At 31.4% G+C, this 24,773-nt stretch overlaps 1 protein-coding gene across 1 annotated transcript in view; it reads left to right on the top strand.

The window, feature by feature from the left end:
• Positions 1-542: 542 nt before the first annotated feature.
• LOC127715338 (uncharacterized) overlaps positions 543-24,773 on the top strand; it is a 42,421-nt gene continuing 18,190 nt past the window's right edge. Inside the window, exons 1-3 of the mRNA XM_052221370.1 lie at positions 543-899; positions 12,518-12,851; positions 16,914-16,975. Coding sequence (XP_052077330.1) covers positions 851-899; positions 12,518-12,851; positions 16,914-16,975 — 445 coding nt within the window. The 5' untranslated portion in view covers positions 543-850. The remainder of the gene's footprint in view (positions 900-12,517; positions 12,852-16,913; positions 16,976-24,773) is intronic.

Raw genomic sequence — 24,773 nt, forward strand, 5'->3', positions numbered from 1 at the left:
TGACGAAAATCTCAGCATGGGCCGTCTTATGAGTTTGTCATGCTATTATCTAGTTAAATACTTAATGTATCTATATTCAATAGTTAAGTAGGCTTACAATGATTTTTGCACCAGCATTCTATTTCAGGATTGCATCAATAACATTTGTATGCCTCAATAAGAACATCATTTTACAAATCATTTCTATATTAAACAGATTAAATCAATGTCGATGACTTTTCAAGTATTTTTCAGATGAATTAAAAACTTTTACATTAAACTTTTAAAATTGATTGTGTTTTTTTTTCTACCCGCTATTGTGATTATCTATTAAGGCAGAATTTACCAATATTCGTTCCTTAATTGAGGCCGTCATGCGTTGGTTCTTAACGTTCAATATGTTTACTTTTAGACAAAAGTATGTTTGCGAAAGAGCCTCTAACATTATCATCTATGAAACAGAGAATAGCAGATTGACTGGGAAATATCATCAAAAATAATAATCATTGTCTTTTTGTTACAGGTATATTTGAACAGAAGGTTCTTAGAAACCAATCGATACTTAAGAGCACAGATTTACTAAATCACTACACGTTGTTTTAATTGGAATGTTTAACCCAGGCATCAATAGGGACGTCATGTGCGTTATGACGTTGTAATAACTAGTATTTTGTCCTGAGTTGTCCGTGTACTATGTTGATTAACTGCGCACGGAACATTCTATTAAGAAATCTCTGAAGAAATTATTTAAGGAAAGATTTTTTCTAATACGATGAAGATCTTATAGCGGTAAAATGCAATAGTATAAAAATTCAGAAATGTTGACTTTGTTTATTGTGAACTGCCTTGTAAAAATTACAGCACTGAGAAGATGACGACCGTTACTCTGTGGAAAATTCTGCTTTTCTGTTATATCATAGGTAAGTCAAAATGTTTTTTAATTCTTATCAATTAAATAAATGAAAAAATGTTTTACATAATTTGAAGTTATTTTCATTTCTACATTTGCACGTCCCTTTAGAAGAAGGCTTATAGGTGACCTATAGTTGTTAATTTCTGTGTCATTTGTTCTCTTGTGGAGTGTTTCATTGGCGATCATACCACATCTTCTTATTTTTATATTATATGTAAACGTGTGCGTGTTTATGTAATGTTTTAAATTCCTTTCGTATTTTAGAAAAAAAATCTCACCATAGATACATTTGTACCAGGCTTAAAATTTTGTCTACAAAAGAAATCTCTTTGAACCTGTTTGGATTATCATTTAGAATTCAAAACAATTCAAACAAAAGATTGAAAATCGAGTCTTACAAGCTAGTAAGCATACATTTTTGTTGAACATAGTTTTCTCTTTTCTTTCATCTACCCATAAGTCATAGTTCAAAATTTGTTAGATAGATAAAACAAACTATATGTTTATATCGATGATATAATATTCCAAAAGAAGAAAGATTTTGTACTTTAATGTAATGATGATTGCGTTGGTAATGAGGTTCATTATTTATTTATATGTCATAATGACGATGTAACAGGATAAAGACACACAAAGTACTATATTGTAAACCCTAGAGAAGACAAGACGAAAGGTCTCCTGTTTTTGTGTAATGTAAAAGTCTTGAATAATTTTGCAATTTTCACACTAAACGTTTATGAAATTTCTGTAATTATAAATATATTATCGACTTGCATTATTCAACCGGTGTTTGTAAATCCAACTATTAATTTACGTAATAATCTCTCCTCGTATATATATGATAAGGTCAAAGGTTACAGTACTTTACATAACATATTGACTGATTGTGTTGATTGCATCTTGTCTATCTTGTTCACCATTGCAATATATAATTGCTTGTATTTTTTGTCTTCCTCTTGTTACAGTGACTGTCATGAGTGTTTGAATAAGGCCAAAAATGAAATTTAAATTGTTTGATGTTGCCTTCCTACCCACCTAAAAAACTGCCTACCAGAAAAATTTTATGACACACATCGTTTCAATTTTTTTTTTAAAGATTTTTTCCTGCTCTAACGTCTTTTTTTAGTCTGAAACATGTAACTTATGTTATTTGCCAAAACAAATCCTTGCATATATATCTACCCAAACCTACAATGCATGGGTAGGCAACATCAAACAAGGATTTTTTTAAGAGTGGCCTAAAATTCTAAAGTTTTTGTTGGTTTTGGTGGGTTTTTTTTTTTTTTCTTTTTCTTCTCACTTTCAGAAGTTTACAAAAAGATTGAATGAGCAAATTATGAGATAAAACTAGTCGGATATTTATTTTCCTGAACATTTTAAGTAAATCAGGGAAATGAATGCACACAAATTCGAAATCCCCATTCGCTCCAGATTGACATCCAAGGGGAGTTTGTCTACATACCCTTCATTTCGTCCACCAACAAAAATGCTTCGTAGTAGCTTTGGAACCTATCTTGTTTATAATTAAATCGTTAAAAATGTAAAAATATTAGTTCCAAAATATCTTCGGAAGGCCACATAGATTGGACAGTAAGTTGAAATAGAAAAACAAAGGATAAGGGGTTTCCATGATCAATATACAAATTCAGTGTACATGCACAGCAAAAAACACACAAAAAACAAAGGAACAGCACTTTCATTGCTGTTCTTTATCTCAAAGTCACAGCGAGGCCTTCAACACGGAGCAAAAAAAAAAAACAAAAAAAACTTTCACCTCACTGCAAGTTTAAGACGGCCCTAGCACCAATTTGAGCGGAATTCTTTACAAAATGATTCGGATGGACTTTGTAAGATGTATCACTGCCCAATGAAAAGCGTGTCTGATTTTAATGATTTCCACAAACAAATATTTAATCATGGCTGTGTTCATCCGTTCCGTTTTTTTTTTTTTGTTTATTTTTTATGTACGCCCTTGAGTTACCCTTGACGGTCCTTCCGTCCGTCCGTCCCATTTTTTCGTTTCTGCACTCTAATTTAAGTTTGCCTCCTGCAAATTTTATGAAACTCATACACAGTGCTAGGAATCAAAACTTACAAACAGAGCTCGAATTTGGGCAGTGAGTCACTTACCGTTCTAGAGTTTTGTCCCTTCATAACTTGGAAAATTGCATTTTGTTTTTAGTTTCCGCACTCTAACTAAAGTTATCCTCATCCAAATTTTGTGAAACTCATACACAATGCTAAGAACCAAAACTCGCAGACAGAGTTTCAATTTGAGCGGTGACTCATTTACGGTTTTAGAGTTATGCTCCTTTATAACTTGGAAAATTGCAATTATTTTCGTTTCCGCGCTCTTACTAAAGTTTTCCTCATCCAAATTTTACAAAACTCATACATAATGCTAAAAACCAAAACTGACAGATAGAGTTCGAATTTGGGCAGTGAGTCACTTACCATTTTAAAGTTATGCCCTTTATAACTTTGAAAATTGCATTTTTTTTTTCGTTTCTGCACTCTAACTTAAGTTTTCCTCATCAAAATTGTATGAAACTCATTCAAAATATTAAGAATAAAATTGAGAATGGAAATGGGGAATGTGTCAAAGAGACAACAACCCGACCATAGAACAGACAACAGCAGAAGGTCACCAACACTTCGAATTCGAGTTGTAAGTCATTTACCTCTCTAAAGTTTTGCCCCTTTTTAATTTGGAAAATTGCCAAGCTTGATTGGGTGCATTCGTGTCCTCAGACACATTCATCTTTTATTAATCTTAATTTGATGCATGTTAATGAACCCTTTTTGTTTTCGTTGGAACATTTTTGTATTATTGTAGAAATTGTTTAACTCAGGAAGCTTCCGTTTTGTTTATAAATCTAATATGGTATTTAGGATTTTTCACTTCATTTGTTTTATTTATTAATTTTTTATTCATCTAATTTTTATCACAGAATGACGGAAACATGGAGGACTATCGTTAATTATTAAAATTTAGTACGTTTTCACTCGAAATCATTGTTCAATACTTTAAATACGCGCTATTCTTAAATGCCCTGACAGTCATTTCAAAGAATACACATGAAGTTACAATAATCTTTTAACAAGAAAATTAACTTGATTTATGATATTGTTTCTACGTTTATGAGTATTTTATCTTGTCATAAAACTCCCGAGGCATCTTCTGGAATTTCCATGAAACACATTGCTAAATTTTACAATTTGGAATGTTGTTAGACTCAAGACTCGGGTTTTGGGTTGGAAACACAATTCCTCAAATTAATTTTTCACATAAAAGTTTAACTCGGAACTGGCAACTCGTATTCTAGATGTGAGGCGACATTGTTACAAATGAAATCAAATGAGGAGAGTTCAAATATTTCGTATTTCTAAAATCGTATTTTGTTGTCGTGCAAATAATGACAGCATTCGAAGACAGACCACACACGTTACGTATGTAATTTAATGATAACTTCCACAAATGTATATTTATAGATATCTTTGCAAAATATGAAAATCTAAAAATAGTTCATAGAATTTAGAATGGAAACGGGGAATGTGTCAAAGAAACAACAGCGCGACCAAAGAGCAGAAAACAACCCAAGGCCACCAATGGGTCTTCAACGCAGCGAGAAAATCCCGCACCGGAGGCGGGCTTCAGCTGGCCCCTTAACAATAATGTATACTGGTTCAGCGAAATAAATTTCTTTCTTGATTCTGTCGTCACATGTGAACTTTACAGCTTATCTCTGCAGACAAGTTGAAGAATACAATATAAATGCTGTTCGTTTGATGTTTGCTTATTTTTGGTATATGTTTGGGATCGTCATATCCCGCACGTTGCAGGTGCGTTCGACTCCAATCTTAATCGACTAGGATTGCCAATTTCCCCGCTGAAGGTCGGTGGCTCCTGCCAAGTCCTGACAGGGGAAGTTATACCAGATGTCCATTGCGAGAAAGTAACACGATCTCTGACTCTTTGAGGGAGTTGTAGGTGATTTGTTGTGAGTCAATATGTCACATTTGTCTTCTGTCACCAGTAGCAGTCCATTAGCAATTTCCCCGTCCTCTACCCAATTCGACACATTTACACCTGACTAACTTATTGGTTAATTTGTTCAAAGTCTTGAATATGCATGCAAATATTTGTAACTTGAAATTGAAGTTAGCAAACAACAATGAACCATTTTCACACTTATGACTTATACCGTATACTTTCATAGACTTTTGTTGCATTTTCTGTAGTTAAATAGCCATGAAAAAAAAATGTTTCTAATTATATGCTCTTCATAACTATGCTAGCAACAAATATTGTAGTCGTCATTCAAGTTTTTATTTTTGTAGGGATGGATAAGTTTGCATATGCCAAACTATATATTCCCAATGTCTCCTCCCCTTACCTTCCATTAAACTTTAAAAAAATCCCAGGACCTTATATGAAAACGACTCCCGTTTTTTGTAGATAACTTAAACAAATTGTTTAGATAGCCTGTACTTCTGGTTAACCATATTAGACAACTACATCAAATTTCTGTCATAAAGATTGTACTTGACATTTGTACTCATTTTTATCCAGCAGCAATGACATTATCGTCTCTATATCAGGATCTAGGTTATACAAGTAGAATTAATTCTGTTCTTTGTACGATATTTTCCAGTGTAAGTTTTTATTCTGTGATTCTGCAGCTAAAGGAATTACACCAAAAGGCTTGCGTTTCAGTTAATCTGTCCTTCTAATTGAATATTATCATAATAAATGAAATCTAAAATCTAATTTACAAGTTAACAGCGACATGTTTTTAATACTTATACATTGTGTGCAAAATATGTGTGAAATCTACATATCTAAATTCTCATAACTTAAAATGCAGGCAATTTTCTGATAGAATAGTAATTTCAGAACCACCCTAGAAGTTGAAATTGCCTCATGTTACGAAACCAAGCTTCATATTCATATTAAATTAAGTCCTTATAAGATAAGATGTGATTCGGATGATAATTCTCAATGTCTTCCAAAATTTTACAAAGTTTGAAAAAGTTCTCTTATACGGAAGTATTTGTTTCATTTAAGAAACGATGTTTTCAAAAGAGAATTGGCATTTGTATGTAAACCAACTGTACTACTTTTAACACTTACTTAATTTTCTTTTATTCATATAATAACTTGATATATTGTCTTCGCATCAAGGATGAACAGAATTTAGCAGCATTTTTCATTTTTCATCTTCCCCTCCATAGATAATGTTCATTCAAATACTGTTACCCATCTTATTTTCGCTTGCGATTTACTTTCCCGACTTTTGCAAGTAAAAAATTACGCGAACATGTAAAACTTGGATCTTTTCTTATATAAATACGCCAAGATAACAAGAAAATCACGTAAATAAATCGACACGGAGTCGTCTAAAAGGGACTAAACGCGAAATAAAGTATCCGCGAAAATAAGTTGGTTTACAGTATCAATTCAAATTTTGGTAAATGTACTATTTTAAACTTGATATAACTTATAGCTGTTTTCTAATAACTCTCTTGCTATGAACAAACTATCAATCACTGCTCATCATGGTTTCGGTTTGTGTCTTGATGTGTGCCGATTATCAAATTTTCTGCATATTGTTGCTAAAAACTATCAGTTGCGAGTCACAATAAAAAAAATTGTCGAGTGAGCGGAGCGAACGAGTTAAAAAAGGCTGCATATTTTACAATATCAATGTGGTGAAAATCTGACAATCGATTTATAGGATTGTATTTGTGTGTTTTTTCATAATAGAAACTAAGTTTTTCCTTGTAACACCAGCAAGCTGGAAGATTACTTCAGGCGAAACTTATCAACGTCAGTTCAAACGTTATAACGTGAACTCGTGATAAATCCTAGTAAAAGTTATTAAGGCCGGGTCTTGCGGTCATAAACTTATCGAGAACCAGTATCGTACTCATACTCAGAAATCAACCAATCAACATACTGGATTTGTTGTTTCGAGCACACATTTTGTACTCCAAGTTCTGAGTAAAGTTTTATGACCGGAAGGCCGGGTAAACATATTCGACGTCTCAAGACCGTGATATGCAATTTTAAGGTGTACAGAACACATAAGAGAGGCACCTATTTAACAATCAGCCGAACATTTTAATCATATAGTATTAAAATAAAGAAACTGAGCTTCTCAATGATCAAAATTTATGTTTGTCAAACTGCTATATTTCCAATGAAATTATTCCTGTAAATTCTGTGGTTCAAATTTCTTGAAATTTTTATATTTTGTCTATAGGTCAATGTAAATATTTTGTCAAAATTATATGAAAATTAAACGAACCAAATCTGTTCTATTCAAGGTATCGGGTACCCCATAAGACAAGCTGGGCAGCTAGAGTGATATAGGCGAAAAAAGACTGATAAGTTATCAAATTTATTTGAACCTCATTTTGCAAACATATTTTCAAACATTGAACCAACTTTAATATCTCTGATATATATTTATAATATATTTTATTGACCATATAATTTATTTACGTGTTTCTATATTTTATCATTTCAATATTGCATTGTCCCCAAGAGTAGCTTAGGTCTAAACATATAGATTTGTGTGTCCAACTGTACATGCAACTACATAGAAATCGTCCATTTGTTTGTACGAAAAATTCAAATATGTTGTCATGCCCGGTCTGATCGGAGACGCTATACCCACATGTGAAGCAGGATCGGTTCACCCTTTCGGAGCACATGAGATCAACAACGGCTTTTGGTGGAGTTAGTGTTGTTCAGTCTTAGTTTTTTATGTAGTATTTGGTAGAATATTGTTTATCTTTTCGTCTTTTTTCGATTTTGACATGATTTTGTTGGCCTCTCTTCGACTTATGGGATTTGACCCCCCCCCCCCCCCCCCGCCCACTCATTGGTATCTTTCGCCTATCTTTTTTTAATTATCTATTTTTTCTTAGATCGCTTTGAAATCGGTATCATAAATGTTACCGCCAATAGTACAAATAAAAATCAGTTATTGGATGTTTGATTTCTGAAATTGTCCTTATTATAGTTGGGTTGGTACTCTTCAAATGTTTACAAGTACAATTGTTTGAATTTTAACCTTTGTATTTTATTCTGATAAACAAGTCGTATAAACTCTATTTGTTCATGATCATCTACCATTAATCATAAAACAATTACCATGATTACATTTAAGATAATATAATTACAATCTTTATTGCTCTAAGCTGTTTCTAACAGTTCCCTGAAGACAATTTAAATTGTTGTAACCTTCAACCTCTAATGGTTTCTTCTACGAAATATTAAGATGTTAAAGTAACCTAATTTGACGGATAGTGCTCGGATGTATAAAGCTATTTACAAATTAAGCAGCAAATGTGCTATTTTTAACCTCAGTGGAATTTATTTAAACTGATTTTTATTTGTACTATTGGCGGAAAATTGAAGTCAATTGCATTTATCTATTGACACGCGATTCATGGTTAATTTGTATTTAAACAATAATTCGTTTTGTTATTATCTGCTGCAATTTCATTTTAGACCAGACTTCGTATCCCCAGAGAGAAATCAGATATGACCTATGATTTCTGCTTTAGGAAGAAAAATATTCTTTTGCCATCTTGGGCCATTTATCATCTTGTAATATTTGTACACTCTTTAACCCAAGTTTAATTTATTTTAGGATATATATGATTCAAAGTGATCTTATTAGAAACTTTGGCAAATTTGTGCCAACAAATCTCGTAAGAATCTATCTACTCGTACTCATTCATTAAAATACAAAATATAATGTGAATGAACTTAGAAATGAAGAAAAAGGAATCGTATGAAATGATTTCTATGCGCATGGTAGTAGTTTCTGGAAAATACTTAGTTGAGTACGTTTGAGATCAAAAGTTTGGTAAGCCAAACATATGATATTTGTGTTAAAAGCATTTAAACCATAAGGTCCAAAAACATAATTTATGAACTTGAAATTAACAAACAACAAAAACGAAATCGTTTGCGGAAATACGAAATTCCTATTTTATTACAAAACTGTTAACTGAAATACCAAATTCATCAGGAAATAAGTGCGTCGCATGCAAAAACTACTTTGATGATGTCTATGTACATGCATGTTGTTCCTGCATTTGTACAACATAGCTGCGTGAATTGAGGTGGAATATGATTATTGAGAATTTTTCGCTACAACTGTATTGCGAACTAAGTGAATATGATGATGAGGATATTTATCAAATTTTACTTGGACGAATTCCATTAAATGTCATTGCCGAACATTCGGAGTTTGAGAAGTTTTGCCACGTCCATGTTGTTCAATGCATAGCAACATATGTACGTTATGTCAGGTTAGGCAATACATGATATGTCATCATTCAAGATTGCATAAGGACTTTATGCCGAGTGACTAAAGTGTATATTTGTCTATATATGTAAAAAAAAAAAATTTTGTTCCTATTTCGTTTATTCATTTTGTTGTGTGATATTTAATTAATTTTGTGTATTCATTATATCTCAATCATGAGGAAATAAAGACATGAATGAATATAAATGAATGGTAGCAGCCATAGACGTTTTTCACTCTTTTTTTAAATTTTTTATTGCCTTCTTTTTATCATTTATACATATTTGGTATTGGAAAACATGTACGGAGCCTGTAATTCATTCTTTGTCGTTGGTTAGTATTTGTCATATTTGGTGTTTGTTTATTGTTAAGTCATAAGTCATGCCGTTGTTTTTTCTTTTGAATTGTTTCACATTTTGTTATGTCGGTGCATTATATAGCTTGTTATGCGGTATGGGGTTTGCTCATTTTTAAGACGCTACGGTAAACTATAGTTGCTAACATCTATCCATTTGTTCTCTGTTGGATAGTTGTCTGATTGGCAATCAACCCACACCTTATTTTATATACGTAGTATTGGCATGGAATAGCGTATTGCACTTATTATAAAACATATGATGTCCTCCTCGACAGAAAATCGGGGACATACACGTTTATCTGTCCATTTCTTTGCCTTTCGATCCACATATAGGGTATTTGTGTTTTAGGCCGACTTTATTATTGATTTGAAGAACTTTTTTTTGTTAAACAATTGTATATATATGTAAAATATTCATTCAAATTTAATTTTTGGTTTAATTTTACACCAAAACAGTTATTGAACTTTGTGTCAGTCTTGAGAAATTTCCCATATAGTGTCTATGGTGTGTCTGTCCTACTTCTATTAGAGCTAAAAAGAAAAAAATCTTGAAAGTAGAATTTTTTAATCTCGATTTCTAACTCAACAAATAATTAGAAATAATTCAAACCGAAGTCATCTATTTGTCTTTCGTGCACACAAATATATAAAAAAGAGAGGCGAAAAATACCAAAGGGATAATCGAATTCATAGGTTGAAAATGGACTGACACTACCATGGCTAAACTCTTTTTCAAGAAATAACCATGACATAAAAGAAACTTCAAACAACATACAAAGACTATTATAAATAATAAAAAAAATAGACAAAACACGTTTACGATTATCAAGAGGGCACTTTCACTTCATTTACTTGAGGTAACCAACTACAACCGGATCTATATTCCTATATAGACTGTCCTCAATATCAAGAAAACGTTTTACAAGATAAGTTTTACAGCACTGCTTAATATGAAAGAAATCTAATAAGTTCTCTTTGCTTTGATTGACTGAAATTTAATGTCATTTTTTGGTTGCAAAGCCTTTAGAATAAAACCTCTTTCTTTGAGCCTATAAATTATATTGATAGTATAATATCTTCTAAGAAAAAGAAACCATAAGTTAGCAATAAATCACATTTGGTCTAATTCACTTTGTATAAGCGTCAACATCAATTATAAACAATGCTGCTCGCCCATTAAGCAAGTTTCAGTCCAATTGCTCGTTCTAAGACAGAAACCGTCTACAAATTGTATTAGAAACGTCAACGACGGTGGAGCACAATTAAATTAGCCTGATCTTATTAGAACTAATCAAATAAGACTAAACCAACTCATTTCATCTTCGATACTTTACAAATTATAGAATATGTTAAAATACAAATTGTTCCGGACGTCATTTTGTCTAGCTTTGTATCCTTTAGAGAACGATTATATAAGAAAAACATAAGTTAAACCAAAAAGAAGAGAAATATTTATATTTCAATATATTTTGGTCTGACAAAAATCTTACGATTATAACTCTACACGCATACTGTACGATAGATAATCAGAATTAGTCACGCAATAGTTAGATGAAAACTCCTTCTAACTTATTAGACTTGTTGTAACCAAATTTTGTAGAAACCACCGAAGGAGTTTTATATTGGTATTTTTTGTGCAGATTCACAGCTAGGAAGATAGAAATATAATCACGCAGGACATTTATCAAAGTTGAAGTAATTCTACGGTTCTCTATTCTCAAAACTCGCAGTTTTCAATAGGTGAACATGAATCGGGTTTCAAAATCAATTTCGTCTTTCTTTTATTATGTCTGGAAAAGAAAAATAGTATTTGTTAATTACTTTTGTAGGCAGTCCATACGACTGAGCTCTGAATAATGTGGAAAAAAAAGAATAGAGGAGTACCGAAGCGTCAATGTTAAAAAACATGAGATAATATAATATTGAAAAATATTTAGTAATGCACGATATTCACAACGCAAAAAAATGATACAAACTGGAAGAGATAATGTTACAAGGTCATACGGACAATTATGTAATGTTAACTGGAGAAGACATTACAAAGCTGTAAAACTTGTGTTTCATACGCTCGTAAAGTTTATCAACAATTAAATATGTTTAAACTGAAATAACAGCACATACCACGGATATTGAACGTTAAACCTTATCCAATACGAACTCCTACTCCATCAGAGTCATAACAGTTGATCTGAAAAAGAAATAAAACAGTTCCATGTAAACAATTTGAAAATATGATGTGTTGCCAACATCCATACCAGATTTATTAAATTTGTATATGTCTTTCCCGATTATCTACAAATGGAAACTTAACATCAACATTTTTTTTAGAATTAATGAAGATAAATCCATGACTATTTCCAGGTTTATGTTCGATGAAAAAAAATAACTGAAATTTCTACAAATCTGAAAAAAAGTCACAATTGTATCAGATAAATAATGACTCTTTTTCAAAAGATGAACATTAATCGACGGGTTTGATAAACTTAAAAAAAAAGATCATTAATACTTCTCGGGTAATTAGCACTTCTAAGTATTGTTGTGCAATATAGTTTCATTTGGTACAAACTCCACCGATGACACATGAGTGTGCTTCTTGTTCATCTGCCACATCGTAGTTACGTTACTTGAATATTCCTTTCAAATATATAAAAGGGATATTCAAAGTCACAAGTCGAAAACAAACTGGTAATCCCCCGGCAAAACGAAAAACGACCAAAAGACAAACGAGAATATACAAAACACAACATAGAAACTGAGCATAAGTCATAAAGACCAAGCAACACGAACCCCACCTAAAACCGGGGGAGAGGGATCTCAGGTGCTCCGGAAGGATGAGCAGATCTTGCACAAAAAGAAAATTGGTATATTTCAAATTGTCCTTCAAATAGTTTACAGGAGATTCCCCATAATTCATTAATATATATATATATACATTTTCAGGATGTGTCAAATTAGACGTTTGTCTTTTTCCGGAGTTTCTACAAAGTGGAAGAATAGACAGTGAGCTGCAACCTTGGATAACTAGATCCTGGTGGATTAACATAAGAGATAATCCTAGGATGAAGGAACAACATGAGATATATGTTAATGGATCTGATATGCGAGTTGTTTATAAAAAGGACGAAATTAATTGCGTACGTAAAAATCGAAGATTTACACCGTTCTCTAAATCAGACCAAAAAGAAGAGTGTTCCATGACTAAAAAACACCATGAAAGAAAATGTTTGTCGCCAGAAAATAATAAATTCAGAATAGCACAGTTTGATGACGGAGGGTAATTTCTTTTATAAATTTGTCATTCGCAATTATGGTATTTAGTTTTAATGAGTTTAATTTCATTAGGTTATACGTTGTAATTTCACTTTAACAATTAAGAATGCAGATAATAAGTTAAATGGAACGAAATATGTTTTCAATAGACTTGTAACGAAAGCCGGCAGCCAAAACAAACCAAGAAAAAACAAGAAGGGTAAAACAAAACAAAATTGACAGACGATTAAAACTTTACGGCCAACAATATACTTTCCAAACACTAAATTTATCAAAAAATTGATGAATGTATCAATGAAGAGTAAATGAACAATCACGTTTCACACATTCAACTGTTCAACAACGATTTTTCCCCATTTGAAAAACTGCTCATGGAATGAAAACGACGTAACTGCACTTATTTGGCCTTTTAACTCTTTCGATTCGATGGTCTCTGACGAGTCGTTTGTATACGAAACGCGCATCTGGCGAACAGCATGTTAAGCCTGGTATATATGATCAGTTTATTTAAAGCCGCCGAAGGAGTATACGGATATATGAAGCAATGAAAATTATCTAAACAAAAGTATAAAATAAAATAAATTTTCTGGATACATTTGTCATATAATCCTTAATCCATGCACAATTTTAAGTCAAATATATATAATAAGAAAGGGTCATTGGGATCGTTTAAAACATATCGAGAACTAGAACCAACGAGTCTTACGATAAATAACTATTAATACATAAATGATATCTATAATGACATTAACAGTACTAATTTTACTGTACTAGATACCCATTTCGACAATTACTGTTTCTTCAGTGATGCTCGAGGCCAAATATTTGAATGTTAAAAAAATGAAAAAAAAAACCAAAAGTGAAGCCAAACATAGACAAAGAATTCAGAGCTTTGCCTGAGGGAGATACATTACTTAATTAAAAATGTTTTCCAATATAAATGAGAAGATGTGGTATCAGTGCCAATGAGACAACTCTCCATCCAAGTCACAATGTAAAACAGTTAACAATTATATAGGTCAAAGTACGGCCTTCAACGCGGGATAATAAAGAATTCGCCACCAGCGGAGTTCAAACTCACAACCTCAGAGATGATAGGCTGATCACTATAGATGATTTGTGTGCCGTGCCACCATGACGGGAGGAGGAGAGGATAACAAGGTTTTGGAAACGACCAATGCTATATATCTGTGGTTAATGTGACACAGATAATCCGTTATGGTCAACAACCCAATCAATATGGCAACCTTAAATGTTTCGAAGATATATCTTCCACAATTCCTCGGTTCAACAGATTTCTTGCAAGCAGCAATTCTGCATAGATAAAATCCCGATAGAGAAGACAAGCTTTGGAATATTGTATCAACTGAGATATATATTCAATATTCTATCCAATTATTATCATTTCTAAATCGTGATGTACAATTGTAATTCTGTTATAAACATTATGTAAACTTTTAATTCTGTTATTGAGCTTGTAATACTGATAGATAGAATATTTTTTCGTTAATCATAATAAGTAAATTACAATTGAATTTGATATAAAACTAATTTTACTTTAAAATCAATCTTCTTTTCAGAAAAGTAAATATAATACTCTTATGTGTCAGTGATTCATTTATCAACTTTACTTTATATTACTGAAATACCTATTACTTTAATACCATTTAGATACAAGGCATTCTAAAGTTGCGTTTTCTTCTTTTGTGTACGTCGTAATAGAAGTTCTTTTTGAACGCACAGCCTTTCACCGGAATAACAGAACAAATCTCTTGACACATTCCGAACTCAATCAGATTTCCACGGCAACATTTTACTACTCATGTAAATGCATTTTTGTGATTTGTACTGGTAATATTTTGGTATCCTGTGGATAAAAGCGAATCAGAATTTCAAGAACTTGGAGAACATATTAAAGAATAATTGTGAAATGAATACCCCAGGAAATTAATTTTATTGATGTAATTTAGCACACACTAATTGAACTGGGATCAGCCATTCATCCATAACATACTCTTAATTATTCCTGTAACAGTATATTTAATTACATAGGATTGAAAATGATGGATCAAGAGTTTTCTTAAACAATTCAGGAAATGAAATAAGCCTAAATTGTAATTTTCATTTTGCTAAGATATTGAGTATCTGCTCACATAAGCTAAATGTTTTCTAAATGAACAAAATATTTTAAGGCCTAACTTACAACCTAATGACATTTTTCAAACAGATTTCGAATTCTAATTAACTGCCAAAATTTTCTTCAACTCAATCTTTTGGGAAATCACGTTTTCCTCAAAAAGTTACTATCCGATATACGGATCAATCAAATAAAACTATTTTAAAAGTACAGTAACTGTTCAACATAAAATTTCAGATCACTTTAGATGTAAAAATTCTAATAAAGACATTGCAACGCAAAATCTAAATCTCTTGTACATTTTAATCGCTTTATTGCATATACTTTGTGAGATAGAAAGACAAAGCAACAGATACGTTTATTTCATAAGAATACAGTGATGTTCCACAGATTTTCGTCTATTACGGCCAATTGTATTTTTGTGAAACGTACAACGGCATCATATATATCACAAATATCAAGGACACAACTCCTCTATTAAAAAGAAAAAATTGGAAATCATATTTTGATTGATACAAAGAATTAAACACAAATATACAGGATAACCTCATTATGAGCATTATTAAGGTTTATGACCCCTTCTGTGGCCTGTGAATTATGAACTTTTCAAATTGCAATAGCATCAAAACAGAAAATATAATAAATAATAAAGATGGGTCATTTTGTATATATACCGAGGGGAAACTTCGGGCAAAGCATAATTATTGATAGTTTCATTGCATTTAATAGAAAAGGGGAATTTGGTGAAAATAAAATCAAGAATTTCGTAGAAAATCCACAGACTTTAATACAGAGATTTTTGTTATAAAATTTGAATCATAGCTTACTCACTTGTTTTTCTATGATCAGCTAGCGTTTATTGTTTACAGAAAGTCCTAAACAACCTTTAAATTCCACAACACCTCGTGCTGAGTCACTAAAGTCAAGCGCACCCTAGAAAGTGTACTTGAATTGGTTCAAATTTTTATTTATTTTAACCAATAACTAAATTTATAAACTTGTTTTAAGGAAATCATTGCTAGCACCGCATGCAATAATCCTCTATCTATCAAGTACCGAATTGCCAAATATGAGAGTACAAGTGGAAAGGCTGTGGATTTTCTATAAAATTTCCATATGTTTAGCATTGAAGCAACACAAGGGTACATAATCCTTAAGTGCTCCTGATATTTATACAATTTTACTTATACCAATAATAAACTGTACTATCGTGATATTACTAGGCTGACAAACTTTTGCAATTACTTGACATTTGGCTGTCATTTTGAACTATGGTTATTTTCATCTTCAATACATTCTGCAATACATTGTGTACATGATAAGCAAAATAAGGATCTACATTTTTGTTAAGGGGCCAGCTGAAGCCTGCTTCCGGGTGCGGGATTTTCTCGCTGGGTTGAAGACCCATTGGTGGCCTTGGGCTGTTCTGTTCTTTGGACTGGTTATTGTCTCTTTGACACATTCCCCATTTCCATTCTCAATTTTATCTAAAATCTTAACTAATGTAATGAAATATAATCTGTATTTCATCCAAAGATCTAGAAACAATACTGACAGAAACAATAGTGAATAGTATATGTATGTGAACATCACAAAGGCTGGATCTCAGTTTCATCGGTAAGGAAAAACTGCAGCAAAATGCTTCATCACAGCTGTGACAATCACGTCAAGATAATGCAGTTGACTCTTGGTAAAAGTTGTAATTTCTCTACATAATGAACTCTCAATGATGAACATATCCGTTATTCTGTAACGTTGTACCTCTTTGCGTCTTTAAAGAAGCACAATACATTTACATAACTACCATGGTATGTTAATTTGAAATAATTAAGAACTGGTGCAAAAAAACAGGAAGAAATATAAAGCTTCAAGTACTAAACACACACAAAATTATTCCAATTTATGAAGTTGTGTTCAACTATTTTACAGAATTGTTTACGTCTGTATGAGTTTTACCCTACGGAGTAACAACGTTATACAGGTGACACAAGGTAATTATGATAAAGCAATAGTTTATTTTCCAATTCCGTAGTTGACCCTGACGTGTAATTATAGATCCATTTGTATGAATTGTTTCCCTTAGGAGGGACTGAAATTTTCATTGCCAATGAAGAGCAAATTGAAGATGAAATTTCATCTCTGCTTAATATGTTCTGTCTGTAAGTTTTTAAAATCTTTTAATTTCATAGACTATTCATACATGAAAATACTGTAATGCATTTGTTATGACATTAAAATCCTTTTGCAAATGAACTATTCGAATGAAACCTTACTCTCAACCTAAATATCATTTATATTCGTGCGTTGCATTTTTTATTACAACGATAGGATTAGGCCATATTCAGAGCAACATGGTTTAAATTTTGCAGACATTTGAGTTCACGGACGTTTATTTAAACATTTTTTCCATAAAATTATTTATTGCATTTTTGAAATTGCATAGAGTGGGTTTATACGATTTATACGATATCAAAATCAAAATTTACTGTTTTTAAACAGATTTTTATTTGCAGATTATATAATGTATTTTTTTTTCATATAATGACCTTTGAAATTAAAAGCTGTATATTTATGAACTTTAACATAAGTTTAGTTAGCAAAAGATAAAAATTGAAAGGACAATGATAGTAACTGTATCAGCTAAATGCGAAATATCACATTTTATTAAATTCATACAGATGGAATCAATTTCCTCAATAAATATCTATATCAATGATATTTTCAAGTTAACCAAAGAAAGGTACTATATTTTCCTACATTTAAAAAGTCACTACGTTGCCCTCTACTCAGTGTAATTTTTTTCAAATTGTTTAAAAATTGATATATATCTCATTAGACATGTTAAAATATTCAATAAAACATAATCTGCCAAATATAATAATATTCATGCTTACCCTTCCGGAGCACATGAGATTACTTTCGATCTTTTTTTTTTTTTTTTTTTTGGATCGTCTTTCTCAATTTTTATTTTACAATCTAGTGTTCTGTAGACTGTTGTTTGTTTTTTCGTCGTTTTTTTGCAATGTTGTTGTCAGTTTCTCTTCCTCTTAGTAGAAATTTGACTGTTTCTTTTTGAATATTGGTAACGCAATGATACGTTTTCTGCATCACAATGTAAAAATGGTAGATGGTACGTCCGCAATATCGAGATTTTGTTTGCCCTTATTTTAACATTATCTAATGAGAAGCAACATTATGGATTTCACCCCATGGATATTTTCAAGTTAACCAAATATAGGACCTTTTTTCTCAATATTAACCTGTCACTACGTTGCCCTCTAATCAGGATAATTCAAAAATCTGTTGAAAATAAGATGTTCACATGTAGAATTTTCAATAAGCCTCGAACTGCCAAAAATTAAACCCTGCAGATGGACCGTTAGTCACGAAGGTATCACCATCCCTGTATCTCAGGACTACGATACTGGCATGAAAATACGGATATTGTTTTCATGACATTTGCAATGATAAAACTTAGGAAACCGTTTTTAATTCAAGAATCCTTCTTTCTTATGCAGATAGTTGACACTGTTTGGCTATCCTTTTTGTAATTTTCAGTTATATAAGCTCTTCAAAGTTAATACTATGTTTTGGATTTACAAATTTATAATGGACTCCAGCATCAATGAATTGGTCGAAACGCATATTAGCATCGTTTACGAATATTAGCATCGTTTAATGTTATTAACTTGAGGTTTGATAGAATTTAAGCAATAACCTTTAACTATAAGTATGCTATTTGATCAAAAATGTTCATATCATCATGTTGATATGGTCATAATGATGCTGATCAATATTTAATCTTTGCTATCTGTTCATTCTTGTGTTACATTTCATTTGTCTACTGGCTCTATCTTTACATTTTCAGCAGACCATGTCCATGATCCCCTATGTTTCTTAATTCATGTTATTTAAGTACTGGTGGGTTGCTTTACTTATATTGTATTTTGTTATAAATTTATAATTCCGCCTCTTGCTTAATACATATATATTTACGGTCTGCTTGAATTACGAATCGACAGTTGATGTATCCATTTACTGTGAAATAAGTTTTTTTTTTTGTTTTCTACGCATATATTCGTTAATACGTAACGTTTGGGTACCTCTTTAGCTTACTTTTATCATCATTTAAAGTGTATCTATGCTGTTGTTTTGTATGTTATTTTTTAATGAAGTTAAACTTTCTTTTATATTTTTTTATTTACTGTTAACGTTACAATTATAAATTAAGGCAACAGTAGTTTAGCGAAGTTCAAATCTCATAGCTTGATTCAGAGAATCAAGAAAAACAAAAAATGAGAGAATCGCACAAACTCCAAAAGGAGCGAGACCGGGTGCGTCAGCAGGGAAAGCGTCTCCAATTTTACAAAATATTTCATATACCTCGGTTATGTCATGTTCTGGAATACATTTTGTTTAATTTGTGTAGATACTATTTTGTAAATAACGACAATTGACGCTGATAATTTGTTTCAAAGTGTTGATATTTCGAACAAATTATAAAATGAGACGCCATTATGTAAGTATGAACAGTGTTGAACATTAGAATGATTGTTTCTTGCTTTGGATGTGGCAAATATTTTATGCATATTAGGACCAGAACAAACAAACAAAATAATATATTATAATAATAAGTAGATTCTGTACCTTGGGTTGCAGGAGATAAAGGGCGGGGAATTTGGAATACCACGTTGGATAGGGATAGTGATGTTGCCTTACAACAAGCTACCTAATAACACCTTAAAGAATTGTTGCAGGGGTTTCGTTTGACTAAAGAGATCGTGACACTCATCCTTTGACTTTGAAAACTAGGTTCATCAACGGAAGTTGGAAGATTTTCATTAACCTATACCATAAAAAACATTATTAAAATGTGTGATTCAAATGTTAAGAATAACGTCGTCCATTATCAATTGACATTAAGATACAGGTTACAAATTATTGACAGTTTCCTGATAAGTTTTATATATAGAATAAAGTATTATCCGTTTTTATTATATTTGGACGTTGTCATCTATTTTGGTCTTTTTCTTAGTACTCCTTATAATGTCACTCAATATTTGATCTAATAACCTGCTGCCTTATTTTTTCTCAAGTATGTATATATCAGTAGAAATTATTCTTAGAAGTGTGATATGGTGACTAATTAATATCAATAGGAATCAGAACCCTCATATACAACACTTGTAATTGATACAGGAAATGGCTCAATGAAACTTGTAGGTATTATCTCTACGGTTTGGACTTCAATTACATTGTACGTAAATTTTCAAACTGACATAGATAACTATGTTTTATCCATATGTGATCTGGTCCCGCATAATTTAGTCATTACATTCCGCTGATCTGCGATGGGCAAGTAGGAGAGATCGATTACGTGGAAGGATTGAATTATTCGGGTTCGATCTAGTCCGTCTGTTTAATTTAAAAAAAAATTTTTTCATCATCGACAGTTTAGTTTCCCAATAAATTAATATGAGTTTTATTTGATATGTCGATAATGGCATTTAACCTGACACATAACAATGGTATTGCACAATTTTATAATTGCTTAAACATATTCTATCATAAGGGTTACATTAGTAGTATAAAATATCAAAACCAGTTTAAATAGCCGTCATCATTTCAAAATTTGTAAGTTAAATTTTGAAGTCTTGCATTTCAAAAGCAATATATATACGTATATTGAATTAATCATCTCCGCAAAAAGAATGAAATTAGATTTCGTCTCGACCGTTGGAGACTCATCTATCTAGTCATTAAATTGTAAAATTAAACTTTTCGAAGAACAAGCTGAGTTCATGACAAAAGAGAAAAGAAACTAAATACCAAATAATTGACCAATATGTTTCTGATAGCTGTCTTCACATAGACTATTGAAATTGCGAGACCGTTTGTATTCTAAGCATTCGTTTCCGTTTTAAGTGATAAAAATATAATAAAAAAAAACGTTTGCATGTAAAATATCTTACGTTAAAGTATAGAATGAAAGACAAACTAACGTGTAAAATACTTATGAAAGTACAATTATTTTATATGGATGTTCGTATTGACCTGGATGACTTTTCTAGGTGTCATTGGTTTGGTACGCGTGTTGATTTTATCTTTACAAATTACTGTTGAGGAAAGTGCAAGAAGGCGATGCCCCGACGAGAGCACACTATAATGGTTACTCACACATTTCTACATTCAGACAAAAAAATCTTTAAAACTGTTGTTGAAAACCAAATTATTTATATATAGCTAAAATCAATTATAAAATCATATGCTTAAACTGAAACAATACTACATACAATGAATCAAAATCAAGAAATACAAATACCATTCATAGTCGGAAATGTGGATTAACCAAAGTGACAGTAGGAAGTCTTAAATCGAAACAGATTGTTCACAGTATTGCATATATTTCTGACTTTTAATATTTCCTCTATCTTCGCTGAGAAAACAGTTCATACATCGCAAGTTAATCTCAATTTTGACTCCTTCTACACGAAACTTATAACTAATTTATATCAGAAATTAAGATTTCTCTGCTGAAATTCGTGATTTGGAACTAATTATCTGACAAAGTATTTAAATATACATTAAGTAGTGCTAAAGTTGCTAAGTAGGTTAATTGAATTGTGAAACACAATTGAAGGCAATCGTACTAGTGTGTTATGCTTATAAATATTTCTCTTTAAACTATAGAAACAAGGTTATATTTTCATTGGCGTGCTATAATTATTTTACAGGAAGTATAGTTTGCCTTATCACGCTTAATTTACTCATTCTGTAAGATTTCATTGGAAGTTATTTCATTGGTTCGTTCGTTAAGGCCAATACATTACATTTAGATAATAACAAAGTAGTTACAAATCTGATATTATACTGAAATCTCTATTTTGCTTACTATTTTCGTATCTTATGAAAGTTGAAATATATGATTTTTAATCGCTTGGAATATGCTACAATATGTAACAGTGTCGTCATCTTGTCTATGTTCTGGTGATTTTCACAGTTTTTACTCCGATACTTTACCTAGACTTTATGATTGATCGACATACTAATTGACTGGTGGTCTTATAAAATCCAGTGGCAAATATTCAGTGCGATAACATGTTTGTGTCAAGTTCCAATATATACCACTTTTAGTACAGTACTAAAACAACACGCTGAGTCGAGTTTTTAAGCAAGACTACAGCAAGATATATCACCCTGCCTCGACACTATGTTCTGATTAAGAAGTGCTATCGGGTTTAATTCTAAATGATATGTGGAAAAGCAGTAAATACTAGTTTTGCAAGTCCTTTAAAGCATAACAGTAACGATTGACTGGTAACTCGACCGATGTTATCTTTGGAAAACCAGGACCACACAGTGCTAGTTATATAGAACAACCGTCATGAAATATTCCAAATCAAATATCAAATATACAACACGTTAAGAAGCATCAACACTTAAAGTTTCCTTGCATGCAAATTTCATCTTTACTTATGTCTAAGTCGGAAAATTAGTGCTATATGTATGGGTGCCCTGTAATTTATATTCCTTCAAAAACAATTAATACTGTAGGATTATAAACCCTACGAACTTATTTTAAGTTTAAGTACAACATCATTTATTTCAGTATTTTTCTATTTGTAATGTTCGACCAAACTCAATGCCCACCAACCACGACTCCGTCACTGTTTTATCTTTCTGCAAAACCACGAAAGTTAATAATTGTCCTTTAGCGAAAATTGTGAATGTTTCCAATGTTTATATTGTTTGCAAATGATATCATACATTTTATTAAGTAAATATGGTTCATGCTACAATCCAATTAGATGATGTTGAGTCTTATAGGGCTCCGTGTGAGGTGTTAACATTGTTATTAGGTTGTATTCAATGAAACAGTAAAAAATCAAAACATTTTTCATAGTTTGTTTAGTTAATTAAAAAGAACATTTATGTGTACGAATGATTGTTTCATTTAAATATCTTTATTAAATGTAAATAGCTAACTCTTTTCAATTGATAGATAATCCGATATAATGATTTCTTTTGCATCTGACTTTTAACTTAAATTTCAGACAGATATATCTATGTTTTTAAGCATCAATAAAGACTTCTGTATGATTATTGTTTTATTGTTCCCACTTGCTGACTTATTATTGATGTGAAAACATTAGATACACCCTTGAGAATCAAATTAAAACGTATGAGTAGCAATATAGAATGTAGTAGGATCGTAACATGGACTAATAATGCACATCAGAGATATTAAAACATCTTTAGAAGCCTTGTTGACCTTCAAATGGATTTTCACCATGTATTGAATTCAGCTACAAAGAAAGGGCATGTCTAATTTTCAAACCCAATAAACACAAATCTACAGTGTCAATACTTTATTATAGGACAGAGTGACTATGGATAACTTTCAAATATTATTTATTTTCGCTTCTATTATAGTTTATATACCTTACTCGTAATTTATATTTCTCAAATAGATCGACGAAATAGAAAAGCAAAGGATATGGGGTATCCATCCATGACAAAAAATCAGTACATGCACAGCACAAAACACACTAAAAGAAAAGGAACAGCGCTTTTATTGCTGTTCTTCATCTCTAAATCACAGTTAGGCCTCCAACACGGAGCAAAAAAAAAATTCACCTCACTGCAAGTTTAAAACCGCCCCATCGTTTATTTCAATTTCACATGTTAACCTTTTTACTGTTTGTTTGTTTGTTTGTTTTTTGCTGTTAGTTAGATACAGATACATAAAGACTTATTTACTTATATTACGAAATAATTTAATCGTTAAATACCCCTTAAGCTTTATCGAAAGACATTGTAGTGCAATCACAAACTTTGTTCACTTGTAAGCATACAATGTTATCTTAACTATATATTGTTTTATTTTTCCACTCAAAACCTATGGAAAGCCGTACAGTGACTTAGGCAGTTGCTTACTTCTACGTAATTTGGACTCTAATGGATAGTTGTCTCATTGACAATCATATCATATCTCCCTTTTTCATATAATGAGGATTTTTCAGACGACAAATTTTGCATATTAAGTTTAATATCATATCATATCTTAGTGTCATGAAATCCTTAATAGGCAATTAACAATTTTATATGTATAGAATTTTAAATTTGGTAAGATACGTGGTGTTATGATAGTGTTATTTTCCTCTAGAATTATGAATTTGGTAAGATACGTGGTACCTTATATGTAACGATAAGGTATTGTCCTCCAGAATTATGTAGTAAAGAATTGATAAGAAGTAGTGGATTCGTATATCGTTTCCAAATCCACTACTTCTTATCAATTCTCTAGCTTAACCCATTTCTAGTAAAACGACTGTCTGTTTTATGTTTTGACAATGAATCAACGGAATTTCATAAAAATAATTTCGCATTTTGTCTTTTTTATTCTATAATAGCTGGAAATGATTATATTCACACGGTTCACGTCTATATCTAAGTTAACATCAGTTTAATATAACTTAAATGGGTTGTTAGCTCCCCTTTTTATTACCAGATTTCATACTTGTATATTTATATTTCATTTAATGTTTTATCATTACAAAGTATTTAAATTATATAGATTTTGGTCTTTATGATTTATTCAAAAAGACATATATAAATATACCTTTTTTTGAATAGTTAAAAAATTCTAATTACCAAAATTTAGAAACCTTTGAAATTTACATATATAGTATTTAGCAATCTGTGATTGTGTACAGCTGATTAAAGATTGCCTACACTTAAACCGTACTAAGTCAAATATATATATTTAACGTAGTTGCCATAATACTA

This window comes from Mytilus californianus, unplaced genomic scaffold, assembly GCF_021869535.1.
Source record: "Mytilus californianus isolate M0D057914Y unplaced genomic scaffold, xbMytCali1.0.p SCAF_9, whole genome shotgun sequence".
NCBI classification, from domain to species: Eukaryota; Metazoa; Mollusca; class Bivalvia; order Mytilida; family Mytilidae; genus Mytilus; species Mytilus californianus.